The 21,611-nt window shown below is 31.9% G+C and overlaps 1 protein-coding gene across 2 annotated transcripts in view; it reads left to right on the forward strand.

Moving 5' to 3' along the window:
• The window catches only part of LOC113083303 (1-phosphatidylinositol 4,5-bisphosphate phosphodiesterase beta-2-like), a 27,974-nt gene extending 7,124 nt beyond the window's left edge, over positions 1-20,850 (forward strand). For both annotated transcript variants that reach the window (XM_026254452.1, XM_026254454.1), the window contains 23 exons: positions 125-271; positions 345-502; positions 1,450-1,532; positions 1,617-1,701; positions 2,863-3,088; positions 3,178-3,242; positions 4,554-4,650; positions 5,458-5,542; positions 5,642-5,766; positions 8,148-8,299; positions 8,404-8,568; positions 8,654-8,753; positions 10,528-10,632; positions 10,714-10,769; positions 11,754-11,823; positions 12,424-12,753; positions 13,168-13,345; positions 14,331-14,454; positions 15,732-15,796; positions 16,241-16,261; positions 17,012-17,060; positions 18,395-18,493; positions 20,286-20,850. In XM_026254452.1, coding sequence (XP_026110237.1) covers positions 125-271; positions 345-502; positions 1,450-1,532; positions 1,617-1,701; positions 2,863-3,088; positions 3,178-3,242; positions 4,554-4,650; positions 5,458-5,542; positions 5,642-5,766; positions 8,148-8,299; positions 8,404-8,568; positions 8,654-8,753; positions 10,528-10,632; positions 10,714-10,769; positions 11,754-11,823; positions 12,424-12,753; positions 13,168-13,345; positions 14,331-14,454; positions 15,732-15,796; positions 16,241-16,261; positions 17,012-17,060; positions 18,395-18,493; positions 20,286-20,456 — 2,756 coding nt within the window. In that variant the 3' untranslated portion in view covers positions 20,457-20,850. The remainder of the gene's footprint in view (positions 1-124; positions 272-344; positions 503-1,449; positions 1,533-1,616; positions 1,702-2,862; positions 3,089-3,177; positions 3,243-4,553; positions 4,651-5,457; positions 5,543-5,641; positions 5,767-8,147; positions 8,300-8,403; positions 8,569-8,653; positions 8,754-10,527; positions 10,633-10,713; positions 10,770-11,753; positions 11,824-12,423; positions 12,754-13,167; positions 13,346-14,330; positions 14,455-15,731; positions 15,797-16,240; positions 16,262-17,011; positions 17,061-18,394; positions 18,494-20,285) is intronic.
• Positions 20,851-21,611: the final 761 nt, after the last annotated feature.

A 21,611-nucleotide genomic window follows, 5' to 3' on the forward strand; every position in this document is an offset into this window, starting at 1 on the left:
TAATATAATATAATATAATATAATTAATTAATAATAATTAATAAATAATTATATAAAAAACATAATATAATAAAATAATTTATATTATTACTGAAGGTTCATTCTTAGTGTTGTGCTGCTGCAGGTCAGATTTCTCCAGAAGGTTTGATGTTTTATCTGATGGGGTCTGAAACATCGGTGGTGAAGCTGGACAAACTGGCCCAGAGTCACGATATGACCCAACCCATCCCACATTACTTCGTCAAGTCCTCCCACAACACTTATCTCACCGGTGAGGAGCAAACCACAGCAGTGAGTATAAACGCTGTTTCTGGATGTGTATCTGAAGTGTGTGTTGTGTGCAGCCGGGCAGCTGACGGGCGTCTCGTCTCCGGAGATGTACCGCCAGTGTCTCCTCGCTGGGTGCCGCTGTCTGGAGCTCGACTGCTGGAAGGGCAAACCTCCGGATGAAGAGCCAATCATCACCCACGGCTTCACCATGACAACCGAGATCCTCTTCAAGGTCAGTTCCTCCAATCAGAGATCTCGCTGTTATTATGGGATGTGCAGTGGAGGCTCAATGCAAGCTCTAACCCTAACGCAATCTAAACCTGTGGCTCAGTGGTACAGCATTGTGTCAGCAGCGCAAAGGGTTGTGGGTTCAATTCCCAGGGAACACATTTACTGGTAAAAACAGTTTATAGTCCAAATGCACTGTAAGATAATGCATTAATGTAAAACCTAAAACTCAAATATGTGTGAAAAAGCAGACTTTAGCAGATAGAATGTAACATTTTAGCTTTTTAAAAAGAGCACTTATTACAGAAATATAATTATTTAAAAGAATATACTTGTATATCATTCATTCATATATTATATATCATTATATATAATTTTATAATTACATCTATTAAATTAAATTAAATTAAATTAAATTAAATTAAATTAAAAATAAAATAAAATAAACAATTAAAAAAATAAATTGAAAAAAATTATTAAGGGCTTCTGAACCCTTATTAACATGAGTTAAATATATTACTTAAGAATGAAATAACAGTGAAAACTACTACTAAATTATTACAATTATTAAAATCAAAAGCATTAAAACATGATCATTTAAAATAAACTTTAACAATCTAATTTGACTTTATTGTAAAGTGCATATATATATATAGGTGCGACTTATCAAAATTAATTTGACATGAACCGAGAGAAATGAACCAAGAGAAAACATTACCGTCTCCAGCCGCCAGAGGGCGCTCTATGCTGCTCCGTTCTCCTGTAGTCTACACTGAAGACATAGAGCGCCCTCTCGTGGCTGGAGACGGTAATGTTTTCTCTTGGTGCTTGGTTCTAAATAAATGCGACTTATATATGTTTTTTTCCTCATCATGACGTATTTTTGGACTGATGCGACTTATACTCAGGTGCGAATTCACAAGGGTAAAGGATGTTGTTTCTTCATGACAGGATGTGATTGAAGCCATCGCTGAAAGCGCCTTTAAAACATCCAAGTATCCTGTGGTCCTTTCTTTTGAGAACCACGTCGATTCGTAAGACACACCCCTAATATCTGATTGACAGATGACCACATCAGGTCTGATGGAGTGATATTCGGGATCATGTGTTTGTTTCAGAGTCAAGCAGCAGGAGAAGATGGCCAACTACTGCAGGACGATCTTCGGAGACGCTCTGCTCGTTGACCTTCTGGACAAATATCCTGTGAGTTCAGACGCTTCAGATATATGACATTAGATAAATCATTACAAATATCATTTCACACCACAGGACTATTTAAAATTGAGTAGTGAAGATGGAGAAATTATAAAAAATTAATTAAATTAAAATAAATGATGACCAGTTACAAACAGTTAAATTAACTTTACATTAAGGTTACATTAATTAACTATATTTGTGAACATGAGAACCAATTGAAATATTTCTAAAGCATTTAAAATTGACAAGTGAAGACACAATGTAATTAAAATACATAAAATAATAAATAAATTTTAGTTAAATTACATTATTATTTAGTTATATTTTGTTAAAATTACTTAAATGAACTTAAAATAGAAAATAATTCTAAAAAAAAACTTTAAAGTTAATACCTCTAACTAAAATAAACTAGTGGCAATGAAAATGTGATTAAAATTGATAAATAATATAAATAGTGACCATTTACATGAACTAAAATTGACAATTTACAATAAAGATCTATTTGTTAACTATATTATTTAATATGAACTAATAATACATTTAGAAATAAATAAATAAAATTTATAAAGCATTTAAAATGGACTAGTGAAAAAAAAAATTAATAAATAAAAAATTAAAAACAATTAAAAACAATTAAAATAAAGTAAAGTAAAAAAAAATAAAAAAAAATAAAATAAAAAAAATAAATAAATAAATAAATAAAAATAAAAAATAAATAAAATAAAAATAAATAAAATACAATAATAAAATAAAATAATAAAATAATTTTTAAAAAAAATTTAAAAAAAATTTAAATTAAATAAAATTAAATAAATAAATAAATAAATAAATGAATAAAATAATAAAATAAAGCCAGTAACACAATACAGTGAGGTTCAGTTTAACACTTATCTATATTAGTTCACAATGAATGATATTTCTAAAGTTTGTTAGTTATTGTTAATTTGAGCATTAACTAAAGCATAATTAAAAGCAACCTGAGCTAGCAATGAATGGTTGTATTTTTATTAAAGCTAACATATATAAGTAACAAAGTATTGCTCAAAATAATGTTAATGCATGAACGAACATTAATTATTAGGACCTTATTGTAAAGTGTTACCAATGAACTGTTAACAGTGATTTGACGTGATATCCGTCCTGATCTTGTGTGGTTGTGTTTTTCAGCTGAAGCCGGGTCATCCGGTGCCGAGTCCGTCCGAGCTGATGGGTAAAATCCTGATCAAGAATAAGAAAAGCAGCGCACCTGCCAGCAAACCCGAACAGGTCAAGAAAGCGTCTGTTCCAGAGCAAGCAAACGCATCTGCGGACGACTCTGAGTCCAACCAACCCACCGATCCTAACCAACCCGCTCCAGCGAACCCAGAGAGCAGCGACCCGCCGCATGCAACCGGTCAGTTCTTCTGTTAACTAGTCTTCAGTGTCAGTGGACGGAAACAAAACACTGAAAATAAGAGTATGTTGTGTCTGACCTGACTCCAGACGACCGTGAAGAACATGATGACCACGATGAACAGGACGAGGAGAAGATGAAGAACTCTGACGAGGTGAACTTAAATTCCCATAAATTCAGAATTCACAAATGTAATAAAGTAAAAGCGGTAAAAAAAAATTTAAAATATTATTATGATTCAAAATAGCTGTTTTCTGTGTGAATATGAGTCAGAATGTAATTTATTCCTGCGATAACAACCTGCATTTTCAGTAAGGGTCTATTAGAATGCATGTAGAATGATCACAAAATTCAAGAACATTTATATATTTATATCATTTCATATAGTTAGTGAATATCAAATGAAGAGTGATGTTTTTTTCTCTCCAAAAATCGACATGATTACAAATCAAGAAAAAAAATATATATATATATATATATATATATATATATTTAGACTACTTGATTCACGCGGAAAACAGCTATTTTGAATCGTAATAATATTTAACAATTTTTACAGCTTTTTTTTTACTGTATTTCGTACAAATAAACACAGCCTTGGTTTAGATCATATTAGATTAGATTATTAGATTATGTTAAAGTTCATTTTAAATGATCATGTTTTAATGCTTTTGATTTTAATAATTGTAATAATTTAAAATGTTTAATAACTAGGATTAATGCTTTAAGAAGTAGTTTTCACTGTTAGTTCATGTTAAGTAATATATTTAACTAATTTCAACAAGGGTTCAGAAGTCCTTTTTTAATAATTTATTTTATTTTATTTTATTTTATTTTATTTTATTTTATTTTATTTTATTAGTTTTATTATTTAATTAATTTAATGAAATTTGTAAAAATTAGTTTTATTTAAAAGACAATATATGTAATTATAAAATTATATAAAATGATATAGCATATATGAATTAATTATATACAAGTATATTCTTTTAAATAATTTAATTTCTGTAATAAGTTCTCTTTTTAAAATGCTAAAATGCTAAATTCTGTGCTAAAGTGTGCTTTTTCATGTGGCTATTCAGATATCTGAGTATTTAGGTTTTACATTAATGTATTATCTTTATTGTCTATATTGTTTTATATATATATATATATATTTTTTTTTTTTCAACATCAGTGACAGCATTGCCTGTTTTTGCTCTATTTTGATTAAAATAATAACTCAACTAAGTTTTAGTCTTTACTGTCACTTTTAGAAAAATTCTAATGCATCCTTGCTGAGCAAAAATATTAATTTCTTTAAAAAGATAAAGCAAGTTTTTGAAGAGTAGTGTAGTAACTTTTCATGTACTTAAGACTCTCCAAGCTGCTTTTTACAAAATAATTGTTTGCTGCATGAAGTCTAATAACTTATCAAATCTAATCAACTTCTGTTGAGTCTCTATTATTTGTCATTTCCTCTCAGGGAACCGCTGGACAGGAAGTGACAGCGTATGAAGAGATGTCAGCTATTGTCAACTACGTACAGCCCAACAAATTCATCTCTTTTGAGAACGCAGCCAGTGAGTGATCAATATTACTCAATAAATATTAATCACTTTTTTGGCAAATGATTCCCATTTAATCTATAAAATGCAAAATCAAATGTATAAACCAATAAAATATATATTATTAATATTAGTTAAAAATACAGTTCTTGATTGTTTATGTTAGCATTAATTGATGTTAACACACCATTTGATTTTGGTTTATATTTTTATTATTATTTTATATTTGCATCTTATTTATACTGTATACATTTCAACAGTTCACGTTTCAAGGGCAGGATATGAAAAATGTGAGAAAATTAATAAATTAAAAATAAATTAATTTGACAAGTAATCTAAAATAAAATAATTATTATTGAATTATTAAAAAAAGTTACAGCAAAATATTGCAATAGTTTTTATTTAGCAATTTTTTATATTTTTATGTAGTAATAATAATAATAATAATAATAACTGTAATTCACCCAGAAAAAATGAAATCATAATAAAAGTCAGAAGGTTTAACTATACGTTTAAAATGCATACATTAAGACACCGTTTCTATTTATATTGTATTTTTACAGCAAAATAAATGTATTAATATTATTATTATATTTTTCTTATATATTTAAATTTCTTATATCTCTCTAATTTCTTATATATATATTGAAATATTACAATAATAAAATGTTTTTTTGTGTTCATTCAGTAAATGTTATATTTATTTATTTTGACTTTTATTATAAGACATGGAAATGTGCTGCATCTCAGGACTGGATCTTTGTTTTTCTGCCTTCTGTCTCATGTGTTTCTCATTGAGGATCTGATTCTATCCAAATCTAGAAAAAAACAAGAGTTTTGTCATCTCTTCTTTCGTGGAAACCAAAGGAGAGAGTCTGATCGCTAAGAGCGCTGTGGAATGGGTGGAGTATCCTTTACTTCTGACATGTTCTTGTTCTCAGTTAGACTCAGATTCAGTGTTTTCTGGTGTTTGGATGTCACTGCTTTCCTAAACTGATGTCTGTAGATATAATAAGAGGCAGATGAGTCGTATCTATCCTAAAGGAACCCGTGTGGACTCCTCAAACTACAGTCCTCAGCCGTTCTGGAGCGCCGGCTGTCAGTTTGTGGCGCTCAACTACCAGACTATGGGTAAGAGAACAAACACACAGCAGCTGATCAATTATAGAGATGAAGAACTACACACAATCATTGAGTAATATTCATTATTTTAAATAAAATAATAAAAACATCATTTTGTAAACTTTATTTTTTATATTCAATATTTATTTATATTTTTAGTTTGTCATTATTCAGTCATATAAGAAGGTCACAAAATAAAACACTTCATAAAAGAAAAAACTGTGTTTATTTTATTTATTTATTCATAATTTGTAATATTTTTATTTTTGGTTCGATGCTTTGCTCACGGGCACCTAAGTCGTGGTATAGAGGGTGGAGAGAGCACTGTACATGCACTCCCCCCACCCACAATTCCTGCTGACCCGAGACTCAAACTCACAACCCTTCGATTGCAGCCCCGACTCTCTAACCACTAGGCCACGACTTCCCCCACAATGTATTGTTTAATTATCAAAAAGAGGTTCAGTCAATAAAAAATAAAAGAATCAATTAGAAAATTGTACAAATTTTTTCATAAACTTCACTTTCCTTCTTCAGTGCTTGAATGATCTGGTGTTGTATTGATATTAGTGGATGTATACAGTTTGTTCTCTTTAAGTGTCCGAGCTGAATGTGCATTATAATGTTGTTGAACTGCTGTCTCTGTGTCTGTGTCTCTGTCTCAGTGTCTCTGTGTCTGTGTGTCTGTGTCTCTGTGTCTGTGTCTCTGTGTCTATATCTGTCTCTGTGTCTCTGTCTCTGTGTCTGTGTGTTTGTGTCTGTGTCTGTGTCTGTGTCTGTGTCTGTGTCTCTGTGTCTGTGTCTGTGTCTGTCTCTGTGTCTCTGTGTCTCTGTGTCTGTGTATGTGTCTCTGTGTGTCTGTGTCTCTGTGTCTCTGTGTATGTGTCTCTGTGTGTCTGTGTCTCTGTGTCTCTGTGTCTATATCTGTCTCTGTGTCTCTGTCTCTGTGTCTGTGTGTTTGTGTCTGTGTCTCTGTCTCTGTCTCTGTCTCTGTGTCTGTGTCTGTGTCTGTGTCTGTCTCTGTTTCTCTGTCTGTGTCTGTGTCTGTGTCTCTGTGTCTATATCTGTCTCTGTGTCTCTGTCTCTGTGTCTGTGTGTTTGTGTATGTGTATGTGTCTCTGTCTCTGTCTCTGTCTCTGTGTCTGTGTCTGTGTCTGTGTCTGTCTCTGTTTCTCTGTCTGTGTCTGTGTCTCTGTGTCTATATCTGTCTCTGTGTCTCTGTCTCTGTGTATCTGTGTCTGTGTCTGTGTCTCTGTCTCTGTCTCTGTCTCTGTCTCTTTGTCTTTGTCTTTGTCTGTGTCTGTCTCTGTGTCTCTTTGTCTCTGTGTCTGTGTCTCTCTGTCTCTGTGTCTGTGTCTGTGTCTCTTGTCTCTGTGTCTGTGTCTCTGTGTCTATGTCTATGTCTGTGTCTGTGTCTGTGTCTGTGTCTGTGTCTGTCTCTGTGTCTTTGTGTCTGTGTCTGTGTCTCTGTGTGTCTGTGCCTGTGTCTGTGTCTGTCTCTGTGTCTGTCTCTGTGTCTGTGTCTCTGTCTCTGTGTCTTTGTCTCTGTGTCTCTGTCTCTGTGTCTCTGTCTCTGTGTCTGTCTGCCTCTGTGTCTGTGTCTGTTTCTGTTTCTGTGTCTCTTTGTCTCTGTGTTTGTGTCTGTGTCTGTCTCTATCTCTGTCTCTGTGTCTGTGTCTCTTCGTCTCTGTGTCTGTCTCTGTCTCTGTGTCTCTGTCTCTGTGTCTCTGTCTCTGTGTCTGTGTCTGTGTCTGTGTCTGTGTCTGTGTCTGTCTGTGTCTGTCTCTGTGTCTCTGTCTCTGCGTCCCTGTGTCTGTCTATGTGTCTCTGTGTCTCTGTCTCTGTGTCTCTGTCTCTGTGTCTCTGTCTGTGTCTGTGTCTCTGCGTCTCTGTGTCTGTCTATGTGTCTCTGTGTCTGTGTCTCTGTGTCTGTCTCTGTGTCTATGTCTCTGTGTCTCTGTCTCTGCGTCTCTGTGTCTGCGTCTCTGTGTCTGAGTCTCTGTGTCTCTGTCTCTGTGTCTGTGTCTGTCTATGTGTCTCTGTGTCTGTGTCTGTGTCTGTGTCTGTGTCTGTGTCTCTGTGTCTGTGTCTCTGTGTCTGTGTCTCTGTCTCTGTGTTTCTGTGTCTGTCTATGTGTCTCTGTGTCTGTGTCTGTGTGTCTGTCTCTGTGTCTCTGTGTCTGTGTCTGTGTCTGTGTCTCTGTGTCTGTCTCTGTGTCTCTGTGTCTGTGTCTGTGTCTGTGTCTGTGTCTGTGTCTGTGTCTGTGTCTCTGTGTCTCTGTCTCTGTCTCTGTCTCTGTGTCTCTATCTCTGTGTCGGTGTCGGTGTGTGTGTCTGTGTCTGTCTCTGTTTCTGTGGGTTTAATGGAATGGTGTGTGTTTGATGCTGTAGACTTCCCCATGCAGCTGAACATGGCTCTGTTTGAGTTTAACGGCAGGACGGGTTACCTCCTCAAACACGACGTGCTCCGCCGCAGCGACAAGAAGTTCGATCCCTTCACCGACAGGATTGACACCATCATCGCCAGCACTCTCACCATTAAGGTCCTGCAGAAATGCATTGGGGCTCACATAGAAAAATCATGCATGGAAATACTCAAAATGTAAATTTTGTTGATGTACCTGTGAACTGTATCCTGTGTATACAGATTTACTCCGGTCAGTTCCTGTCGGAAAAGCACGTGAAGACCGGAGTGGAGGTCGAGCTCATCGGTTTGCCCAAAGACCCCAAACGCAAATACCGCACCAAATGGAGCACGACACCCAACGCCATCAACCCCGAGTGGAACGAGGAGCCGTTCGTCTTCGAGAAGGTCAGATCCCACGCATTTCCTCTCGTATCATGACTCAGGTGTGTTGGAGCGGCTCGGACGCTGACGTCTGTGTGATGTTGTGCAGATCTTGCTGCCGGAGATGGCTTACCTCAGACTCGTGGTTCAGGAGGAGGGCGGAAAGTTCCTGGGTCACCGGATCATCCCTCTGGACGCTCTACAGACAGGTGAGAAGCTCCTACAGCGTAATATACTTTAAAAGAATATACTTCTGCGATTTAAACCTGAATGCATATTATTTGAAATTGATTCAAATGTATTATCGTTTAAATTTATATTAAATGCAACTTTTTACTTCAATGCATCTTCATGTGCACTGTCTCAGTTGCATCTATTGTGTCTTTTGAAACATAATAAGCGATTAAAGTAAACTAAATTATGATTTCATGTTGATTACATTAACAGTATTATAAAATTAGATATATTTGTGTCCCTGGAGCACAAAAGCAGTCTTGAGTCTCTGGGGTATATTTGTAGCAATAACCAAAAATACATTGTACGGGTCAAAATTATAGATTTTTCTTTTGTGCCAAAAATAATTAGGATATTCTGTAAAGATCTTGTTCCATGAAGATATTTAGTAAATTTCCTACTGTAAATATATCAAAACTAAATTTTTTATTTGTAATATGCTTTGTATTCATAATAACTTCATTTGAACAACTTTAAAGATGATTTTCTCAATATTTTTTTGCTCCCTCAGATTCCAGATTTTCAAATAGTTGTATCTCAGACAAATATTGTCCTCCTAACAAACCATATCTATGGAACAATTATTTATTCAGCTTTCAGATGATATATATAACTCTCAATTTCGAAAAATGTACCCTCATGACCCTTATATATAGTTGTCTTTTTTGGTAACATTTTACAATAAGGTTCAATTTACATTAGTGAACATAAACCAGCATTGACAAATACTTGCAAATTATTAATTAATCTGAGTTGATATTAATTTTAACATTTACAAATACATTATAAAAAATCTAAAGTTTTATCTGTCATTATTAATTAATAGACCTGAGCTAACAATGAACTAACAATGAACAGTTGTATTTTTTTTTAATTAATGCAAACAAAGATTAATAAATGGTATAAAAATGTATCGTGCATTGTTAGTTAATATTAGTTAATGCGTTAAATAACATTAACCAATTGACCTACCTAATAAGTAGTCTTTGAATAGCTAATCTTGAATTTAAATCAATTTTGTTATAACGATTTTAATGGGTCTTAATATATAATACATTTTAATGTGTTAAATTCAATTTACCAGTGTAGTATACAACACTATAAACATTTTTATTTTATTTTATTTTATTTTATTTTATTTTATTTTATTTTATTTTATTTTATTTTAGCCAAATTAAATACACTCAAATTAAAAAATAAATAAATAAACTTTGTCTGAAGTGCACAGTAGTAATAAACATGCTTTTTAAATACATATACATCTACTTTAATCTTCATTTATATATATATAATCACGCATAGTTTATTAATTATGCATTGTATGTTAATTGTCACACTTACATTTCAGGCTCTCGGAAGCAAGGAAATATATTTGTGTCAAGTAAATAATTGCTTATCATGTATTGACCAGCACCAAATGCGTTACAGACAATCTTTTAACCAGTTTGTACTGGAGTATACTGAACTGTACCAGAAAGTGCATTGAAATGTAGTACTTCTAAAAGACATTAACAAGTGTACTTTTGGTTGAAATGAAAATAAATTATTTTACATGTGCTTTAGTATGTTAGTCAATACATCAACATACATATATTTATTTATTTAAAGCATGACAAAAATGACTGTAAAACACAGTGCATTTTTAAGAAGTGCACAGAAACATAGTGATGCAAGTGCACTCTATTTGAGTATCCTTTGAGTAATGTAATAAAGTTTAAGACGTTTGTCAAATGCTGTGATGGTTTGCAGGTTTCCAGCACATCGGTCTGCGCACCGAGAGCAACATGCCGCTCACGCTGCCGTCTGTGTTCGTGCACATCGAGGTGAAGGACTACATCCCCGCTGCATTCGCTGGTACTGACCTACAAAGCCTACAGTAACCTGATTTACTGAATGCAACATCAGACAACAACTCAATGATTGTTTTTCTGTTAGATTTCTCGGATGCACTTTTCAACCCAGTGAAGACGTCAAAGCCGCCGAAGACTGAGGTAGAGTTAGTGCACAGAGAATGAGAGATGCATGTTCTCTTGCCAGACATTCGTTTCTTTAGAGTGACCTGCAGTCTAAAAACATGCAGGGTCTCTTAGAAAAAAGAATATAAATTAACTGCTGCATTTAAAAAAAAACAAAAAAAAAACAAGGTTATAATAGTTAACTAAAATTGAAACCATAAATAAATAAATAAACATTAACCGAAAAAAAAAAAAATTCAGCTAGATGACAAGGCGACATTTTTATTTAGTTTAATTTGATGTACTAAAAACCAAAACTGAAATAAAATTCTAAAAATTATATAGATATTTTTTTTACAATTCTTATAATCACAGAACACAATACAAACTTTGTACTAAATTGTTAAATTTAAAAAGAAAACAAAATATAAAAACACAAACTAATTCAAAAGATGCTAAAATAACACTGATAACAACCAGGGCTATTATGGTTTAGTAAAATTAAAATTAAAACGAAACGATAAAAACAACTTTCATTATTTAAAATAAAAATTAAAATAAAATAATATATATAAAAAACATTTTATTTGAACTAGTTGTCGAGGAAACAATTTTCATTTCATTCAATGTTAAATTAATATGCTAATACACACACACACACACACACACATATACACACACACACACACACATATAATATATAGAACAAATTATATTAAAACAACACTGATAACAACTTCTGAACATATAACTGCTGTTGATTTCATTCATAGATTTGCAAGTTTCATACATCTCATTTAAATTCGCATCTAATATTTCACGCACATTTATTTACTTATTTGATAAGTAGCCTTGTAATAAGTGTGATACTGTACAATCATTTGGACATTATTTAAAAATACACCAAATATGAGAGAAATCCTCTTCTTAGTGTGAGGCTCATGCATACAGTAACTGTGTGATTTAGTGCTGTTATGAATGAAGCCGTCTCACACAGATCTCACTGTAATCTCTGTACAGAGTTCTACATACGTGTCTGAATATGAGTTACCTGTCGCTGACGGAGCCCAGACGGGGGTCACACCTGCAGGTGAATAACACACACGTGATGGACATCGCCACAGACACTGTCTCTTTAACTAATAAACATCAAAGAATCAGCGATTTAACTGCACTGATATGACTGGATGAGATCAAATCTTTGAATTTTACTTTTTTTTTTTAAGTATTTGTATATAATAATTGTAAAACAAAAATGTTTTGAATCTAAATTTAGTGTTAGTAATTTTAGTGCTTAAACTTATTTTATTACATATAGTTTTTGTGTTGTGTGTGTGCGTGTTTTATGTCTAAGTATTTTTAATTCATTTTTCATTTAGTTTTGGCTATAGTATATTAATAATCCTTTGTTTGTCAGTGTTATGTTAGTATTATTTTTATGCTATTATAGTTTTATTAATATTTTGAATTAGCTTTTATTTTTACATTTTTATCATTGTTATTTTTAATTGAGCTGAATAACAACACTTGTCTTCTGTAGAATACACCTGAAACAAAATATATTCAGATTCATTGAAATTGTTTCATGAATGATGGATTTGGCACCATTAAGACTTGGAAATGCTTGGAAACAGTCTATAATGGATAAATGGATAAATGGATGATAATTTCTATCTGTCTGTATTTTAAGAAACGAAGGTTGCAGAAGAAGCTCCAGCAGAGGGCGACGCTGCACCTCCGGCCAAACAGACTCCAGCTCCAGAACCAGCCAAACCAGAGGAAAAACCAGAACCAGCCAAACCAGAGGAAAAACCAGAAACAGCCAAACCAGAACCTGAGCCTAAACCAGAAGAACAACCAAAACCTGAGCCCAAACCAGAAGAAAAACCAAAACCTGAGCCCAAACCAGAGGAAAACACTGAACCAAAACCAGAAGAAAATCCAGAACCTGCTGCAGCTGCGGACGCTGTTGTCACGGAGACCAAAGAATCCACCGAGGAAACCCCATCTGATCCGTCAGGTGACCTGCATGTGTCACATGACTCCGTTTAAATGATACATTGTAAAGTCATCACACATTTTACTCGCTACATTGCTTGTCACATTACTAGGGGGATAGTTTGGATATCACTGTAGTAACCACCAAAATGCAGTGTCACTACCACTAAACTAAATAATAATAAATGTATAATTATTAAACAGAATATTTATTTTAATAATCCATTTTTTATTCATTTTTAAACAGTCCTTTTTTAGTTTTTTCTTATTTAATTTCTATTTTTTTTTTCTCAAGCATTGATTTTTACTATAAAAATAGCCAGATAAGCTGGCATGGTGTTTACAAAAAATCATAAATAAATTCTGTCATAGTGCGAATTTTGCCTTATTAACATCTGTTATTGGTTGTGCACACGTTCACTGGGGTTATTTTCAGATCCCAGCACTGTGACCTGTGAAGAACTGCAGCAGCACAAGAACTTCCTGAAAGTCGCCAAGAAACAGGACAAAGAGCTGAAAGACACGGAGAAGAAGTTTCAGAAGAAACGAGAAGAACTGATTCAGAAATACAGCGACCAGTTCAAAGCCTTGAAGAAGAAGAGCACGGGCAAGAAGTAAACACAGAGTGAACACGCTCTCTTATAGGGAGTGTTATTTTATTCTATTGCATTATTTTCAAATTCCATATGTTTTTCCAATTTAGTTAATTCATTTAAATTATTTTTTTATTTTAATTTTTGTTTTCTCTCTCTACTGAGAAGCAAAACTGCTGAAGATAAGACTTTTTCAGATAATATATCTTCCATTAAATGTATTTTTCTATTTAAGTTGAAGTTTTCATAATTTTATGTACGTTTGTCTTTTTTTTATACATTTGAGTAGTTTTACTTATCAAAGCAAAATGTATTGTTTACATTTTTATTTGTTGTTGTTTTTCATCTAATACATACTTTTCATTTTTTATCTTTATTTCATTAAAAAGAAAACTATTTTTAAACAATTTTGGTTTTAGTAAACAATGTACATACTGGTGATTGGCTCTTTCTTATGGAATTTCAAACCTGAAAAAATGTGAAGTATATAAATAGATAAATAAATATACAAAGAAAATAAAAAATATATTTATACTTTAATTTCCATATATATATATATATATATATATATATATATATATATATATATATATATATATGTATATATGTATATATATATATATATATATATATGAATACATTTATTTAACTCCATGAATGTGGAAATAAATAAAGTGGAAATAAATAAATGTGTAAAAAATGAAATATACATAAGAAAATGAATGTATAAATAATTATATATTTTTTTCTTTGTATATTTATCAATACATTTTATTTATTTAGTTTCCTTCTTTACATTTCTTTGTATATTTACGTATTTATTTATTTCAAATTTTGTCAGGTTTGGACATCCATAGGTTCTGTCCTTGATCAGTGGTGGTCTTCATTAAACTAGTAAAGAAGTCTGGTGTGCATCCACGTTGTGTTGTGTTGTTGTCCCATGAGGAGTATGTTGTGTGCTGATGTCTGGTTAAGTGATTGTGTTTGTTCCCGTGTGATTGTCCAGGTCTGGTGATGATCCCAGTGACCAGATAAATGAACTCAAGCAGAAGCTGAAGTCGGAGCTCAGGGTTCTGCTGGTGGAGCAACACGATCAAATCAAGAAGAAGAAAGAACAGAACAACACTGAGGTAAAGACACACACATTATTACTGTACAGTGTTGTTTTAAGAGTCGCATTGTGAGACTGTGACCTCATCAGCTGTCAGAGAGAGTGTACAATCAAAGAAATCTGCTGATTTTGTTTCAGAAATCAACCACATACACACATAGTGTAAATCTGCTAGAAAACATTATAAAAAAAAAGCACATGAACATCTCTCTCATCAAAACAGGATTGGCAGGAAGGGTTTTAATTGGCTTATGCCAAACAAACACAATAATCACACAGTGAGTTTTTGTTTTACATTATATTATATAAACAACAATAATAATACTAGTAATCATCATTTTTATTGTTGTTTTGTTAATAAATAAAAAAATCTGCCATTTAGTTTTCAGCATTTTAATTAACCAATTATTTGTATTCTTTTATTTATTTATTTTTTTTGTGAATTCTTGTTCTAAGAATTGTAATTAGATTATTATTATTATTATTATTATTATTATTATTATTATTATTATTATTATTATTATATTATTATTATTATTATTATTATTATTATGTGAATTTTTTTTTGTTTCACCTATACCGAGAATTTCAGTTTATTTTTTATTTTTAATTTAATTTAATTTAATTTAATTTAATTTAATTTAATTTAATTTAATTTAATTTAATTTAATTTATCAATGATCCGATCATCTTCTCAGTCCTGCACTGTCCAGCTGACCGTGAGCCAGGACTCTCTCAGGTATTGATTACCCATCAGCACGCCGCTGCTCTAGTTGATCAGCACAGATCAGGGGTCACTCTTGTCCCGTACTGGAAGAGTAAACCTGACCGGACCCGTGACATCCTCTTACACTCATATTGACCAGCGTCACCTCTGAATGGATCTGTACTCGGGCTCAAAGAAAACACAAAAGATTCCTCAGGGCTCGACAATGAGAACTGCCATTATGTTCTGGCCACTGCTGCATCATCACAAAAATGTATCATTTGCAAGTGTTTGTGAAGAATATGAAACAATGTTGCATAACAACACTTTAAACCATTCCAACCACACAGCAACACTCTAAAAACATGAATGATTTGAACATGAAGTGATCAGATGCATTATTTTCACCTGCTAAACCAGAAAGCAGGTGCTGGGTATTTCTTTCTTGGAAGAATCGCAGGAAGTGCTTGTATTCATTTCCTCTGTGTGGAGCAGATCTCGGAGCGGCTCGGAGGGCCAGCTGGTGCGTTCTGTTCTGATATGTGTCAGTGACACTTCCTGTGTTCTCTCCTGTACTTCCTGTGTTACAGCGATTGACCAAACTCCTGGAAATGGCCACAGAGAAGCACTGCAGTGAGGTCAAGGCACTCAACAGGTGTGTGTGTGTGGGTGTGTGTGGGTGTGTGTGTGTGTGGGTTTGGAATGAGAGTAATACAAAAGAAAAAGCAAGAAAGAACGAGCGTGAGATGAATCATTGAGTGCAGGTTTGAGCTAATGCATCAGAGAGCTGAAGTGTGTGAGATGGTTTTGTCTTTAGATTTATAATGAGGTTTCATGTCTGACAAAACCAGGAGCCGGTGACCTTTTCTACGTGAAGCTCGGTTTTGTTTGTTAATTATTATTGTTCAGAGTAAATGACACCGTGGGCATGAGTGGGACCCCATAGTGAAATAAAACAGCTTGTGTGAGGAATGACTGCTGTTTGAGAACATCTGCTATTACTATTAAAATCCACAACTAGATTACAAAAGGTGCATAATATTCATGATATCTCTCATCACATCTCTCACAATCTGTTTTTTTTTCTTTCTTTTTTTAGTGAGTCCAAGAAGAAAGACAAGTAAGATTTTTTTTTATGTTTATGTATGAATTTTACATAAAAATGTAAAAAATAAAATAATTTTAAATTGATCAAAATGAAACACTTACAAAAAAAAAAAAAGTCATAAATATGTCAAATTAAAATAAATACCTTATGTTCACCCAAGATGCATTTATTTGGATTTCTTTAAAATGTAAGATGTAAAATATATAATTTAAATGTAAATTGTCAACATAAATGTAAATAAATTAAAATGTAAATATAAATCTAAATATAATTTGAATAAAACACTTAGTAATAATAAATTAAATCATAAATACGTCAAATTAAATCAGTCAAAATAAGTCACTAATAATTATTTAAATCATAAAAATTTCATATATATATATATATATATATATATATATATATATATATATATATATATATATATATATATATATAAATATATATATATTTTTATTTTATTATTTTTTATTTTTTGTAAGGTGTCTCTCTGGGGCTGCATTTATTTTATCAAAAACAGTAAATATTGTGAAATATAATTACAATTTAAAATAAATGTTTTCTATTGTAATATATTGTAATATGGTAATTATTTCTGTGACCAAAGCTGAATTTTGTAGGATCATTACTCCAGTCTGTAGTGTCATATGATCTTCTATTATGCTATTAAAGTATTAATTTCTTTATAATCCTCTTTTATGTTCCATTAAACTTGATTACTCTTGTTTTAAACACACCAATCCTTATGTCTCTCTGTTTCAGAATGAAGAAATCCAAAAGTACGGAGCAGCTTGACAGTGATAGCGCTCAGGTAAAACACCACATGAGCACAGATCGAGAGATTGAGCGTGAAGAGCACAAAAGGAAAAGAGATGGACAGCTTTTGAATGAGAAGTGCAATTGAGACGAGAGCTGTAACCATGACAACGGTTGGACACAAAGACAAATGCAGTCTAACATGTGCGCTCTCTCTCTCTCTCTCTCTCTCTCTCTCTCTCTCTCTATTCACATGCAGCTCATCCAAATTCATCCACTTCTCTATTTCTTTCACTGTCCATTATTTCCACATCTCCACTGCAAGAACAGAAAGAATGCAGAAATAAAAACAAACAAAACGAAACATTAATAATTAAATTGATTTAATTTTTAATTCTTCAATAAGGATAAAATACTTAATAAATATTTTATTAAATTATAAAATGTAAAATTAATATAAATAATGAAAAACGATTAAAATAACACATGTACTAATAATAAAATAATTTTTTAACAATTTTTTTTAAATCATCAAAATAAAAAGACATTACTAACAATGAATTAAATCAAAAATATGAATTTTAAATAAATATAGACTTTTCAAATAAAATTTTTTAAAAACACTTATAATCAGTTAAATCATAAACATGTAAAATGAAAATAAATAAACAATTTTCAAATAAAAACAATCAAATAAATACTTTCTAAAAAGATACTATTTTATTGTTTGATTTTTTATTTACGTGCATGTTGTGTGACCATCATAAAACCGACAACATGTGAATAAGTTACTGAAATATTAACTTAGGATCTTCGGAGATACTTCAAGTGAGTATTTTAGGTCAAAGGGGACAAAACGTTTGGGAATCCCTGATCTATAAGAACCAGTTGTAAGTTGGGTTTCATGTGCTTTTATTTCTTTTTCGTGTGCAATAACTTACAATGTTTTCTTAGAAATCAGCTCACTAGGTATTGCAACAGATTCATAGTTTTGGTTTGATGCACAAACCACCTCAAGTTAAAGTGAAAGGTCACCGGAGTTGATCTTTTCCACATGATGAGGGTCGAGTCTCTCAGCTCAACGTGATGCATGAACAATAGCTGTACATGGACTCTCTTTTCTCTCTTTGTTTCACTGACACTCACATGTTCATGCACATGTCCTGGAGAGCAGTGCAACACGTTCTGTTGCACACTATATTAACATATTAATGCATACATATATTAACGCTGCACTTGAGAACATGTATGTTAAGTGCACAGGGCTTGGAGATGCGCACAGTCGGATGACCATGTGATGTTGGCAGACGTGGTTTGAACACGTGTGTGTGTGTGTGTGTGTGTGTGTGTGTGTGTGCTGATAATGCATGTAATATCACACTCTTTCAGTCGGCAGATAAGAGCAGCGCTGATGCTTCACCGCAGGAACAGAGTCTGAAGAAGAAACAGGCGGCTACACTGGCCAGCATCAGAGAACTGATCAGTCAGGTACATACTGAATAAATAATTAATTTCTAAGAATTAATATTTTATTCAGTAATGATGGATTAATTAAATTAATCAAAACTGACAGTAAAGACATTTTATAATATTACAAAATGTTTCATAAAGTTTATGAAAACCTTAAAATTAATTAAATCACAAACATTTTAAATGAATTTAATAAAATTTAATAAAATTTAATCATGAACTAAGAGTAAAAATGTTAAATTAAATCATTTAAATTTAAACATTTATAATGATGCTGAACATTCAGCTTTGATTAGACTAATCAATATTTTTTTACAATTTATTCACATAAAAAATGTATTCATAGTTATTTTCAATTGTAATTCCTTTTGATAATATTACTGTTTTTACTTTATTTTTTAATCAAATAAATGCAGGCTTGATGAGCAGAAGTGACTTCATAAAAAAAAAAAAAAATATATATATATATATATATATATATATATATATATATATATATATATATATATATATATATATATATATATATTGTATTACAGTATGAAAAGCTTGTTTTTTAAATAACATTTTATTTGATTATAATTACATAAAGAGGATTATTATTCAAATTCTAAAGTGTAAAATATACATTTTAAAGCAAGAACTATTAAAATAAAACACTTTCAAATAATGAATTAATAATGTAAATACATTTATGAAAATAATAATAAATAAAAAATATAAAAATAATAATCGATCCAAAATAATTTTCAATAATCAAAATATTTTAATTTTATTGAGTTGATGAAACACTAATAATTAATTGAATCGTAGCATATAAAATGAAATAAAACAGTAAATATAAAAATAAAAACAATTAAAATTATACGATTACTAATTATGAAACTGTCAAATTAATTTAATTTATAAATCTTCTTAAAACAAAACTATGAAAAATACAAACACTTTTAATAATCAATCAAATCATGAATATGTACGTTCAAAATACAATTTTGATTTCAATGCTTTTCTTTTCAACATTTCTATACAAATGTTGGTATTTAGGAATATTTTTTTTCCTTAAGTGGTCAGACTTTGGGAAAATTCACCCAAAAATGAAAATTGTGTCATCATTTACACAATCCCTCATGTTGTTCTAAACCCAAAATGAAGAAAGCAGGTAACCAAACAGTTGCGTCCATGTACCATATTTTTCGGACTATAAGTCGCACCTGAGTATAAGTCGCATCAGTCCAAAAATACGTCATGATGAGGAAAAAAACATATGTAAGTCGCACTGGACTATAAGTCGCATTTATTTAGAACCAAGAACCAAGAGAAAACATTACGGTCTCCAGCCACGAGAGGGCGCTCTATGTCTTCAGTGTAGACTACAGGAGAACTGAGCAGCATAGAGCGCCCTCTGGCGGCTGGAGACGGTAATGCTTTCTCTTGGTTCATTTCTCTTGGTTCATGTCAAATTAATTTTGATAAATAAGTCGCACCTGACTATAAGTCGCAGGATCAGCAAAACTATGAAAAAAGTGCGACTTATAGTCCGGAAAACACGGTAACTCAATGGCGTTTTCAACAGAAGAAACAACAAGAGGATGTGAAAATGATTACATAATATCTATTTTTGAATGAAATAAGGACACACCTCCAACTACTAGAAACACTTTAGCAACTGCATAGAAATCCAGAACCACTTTTAGAGGACATCTGTTAAAAATAATAGTATTATAGGGACACTGTAGTAATACGCTGTTGTTGTGAGATTCATCTTATAAAATGTTGAGTGCTGGTCTCATTTCCTCCCTTCTGTATCCAGCTGAATAAAGACACCGTGGCCGAACACGCAAAGAAGATGTGGTCTCTGCCCGGGGACCTGTCCGAAGCCGTCAACTCCTGCATCCAGCCACATTTCCCAGATCATGTGGAGAAAGCCGGGGAAAACCGCTCCGAGAACCCTGGACAGTCCAACCATGTGTTCGTAGGATGAGTTCCACATTAATATTTACCGTTTAATGTAATCTTAATGTATTTGACACTTGTTTATATTATAGCATACACTGTGGTCTTTTCTTTAGGTAGCTATTTTAATTCCCACCACCAAAAAATGTTTTTACCATTATACGAGTACTCGATTAATCGACAGAATGATCGACCGAGTACTCGATTACCAAAATAATCGTTAGCGAAAAAGCCCTGGAAAATCAGTGTAAATAATGAAAAATCACATGAAAACTGCTAAGATCACTTCAGGGGCATATTTCACTTCAAAATAAAAAGGAAAAAAATTAGAAATACATTTTGCATTAAGATATATATGGATGTTTTTGGGCCATAACAATTTTATTTTTTTTTTTACTTATATTATAGATTTTTCCCACCAAATTTGCATAACTATAAAACAAAAACAAATATGTTATCCATCAGCTAAATATATATATATATTCTTAATACTTTATTTGGCTTATATTGTTTTAATTTAGATAAATGTATATTGTAGATTTTATTATATTTATTTTTCTGCTTATTATGAAATGAAATATGATTTTAATTAAATAAACCCTAATAATTTTTGCTTTTTAATTAATTAATTTATTTTATTTTATTTATTTATTTGCTTTTTGACATTTCCTAATTTTCTGATCGTCGTACTGTAATGCATATAATCACACGCAAGATTATTTATACTTATATGTCAATGTTTACTACATAGAGGATCAGTATAATGTAATTTATGGCTAAATGCAATTGTAATTTATTTGAATGATGAAACATTACACACTGTGAAAAATGAGTAAAAGTCCTAGAAGTTACGACAACATGTGTTTTTACATTACCTCGTCAAAACAAGTTAAGCAGTTTTCAACTCTAATTTACATGTGGTACAATTCAACTCACTTTTTAAAGCCAGTACTTAACTTAAACAGCTAAGTTGATTATACTTAAAAATGTAAGGCAGCAACTCATTTATTTATTTATTTTTACAGTGCATAAACAAATATACTTATCTGAGAGGTGCACTATGGATTTGTGCTGGTGGAGGTGATAGATGAACATAAAACACATTCACACTGGTAGGATTACTTCAAGGAAATGATTTTCAGGGAGTTTGATTGTGCTGGAGGGAGGAAATGAGTTCTGTGCT

This window comes from Carassius auratus, unplaced genomic scaffold (assembly GCF_003368295.1).
Source record: "Carassius auratus strain Wakin unplaced genomic scaffold, ASM336829v1 scaf_tig00037688, whole genome shotgun sequence".
In the NCBI taxonomy this organism is placed as follows: Eukaryota; Metazoa; Chordata; class Actinopteri; order Cypriniformes; family Cyprinidae; genus Carassius; species Carassius auratus.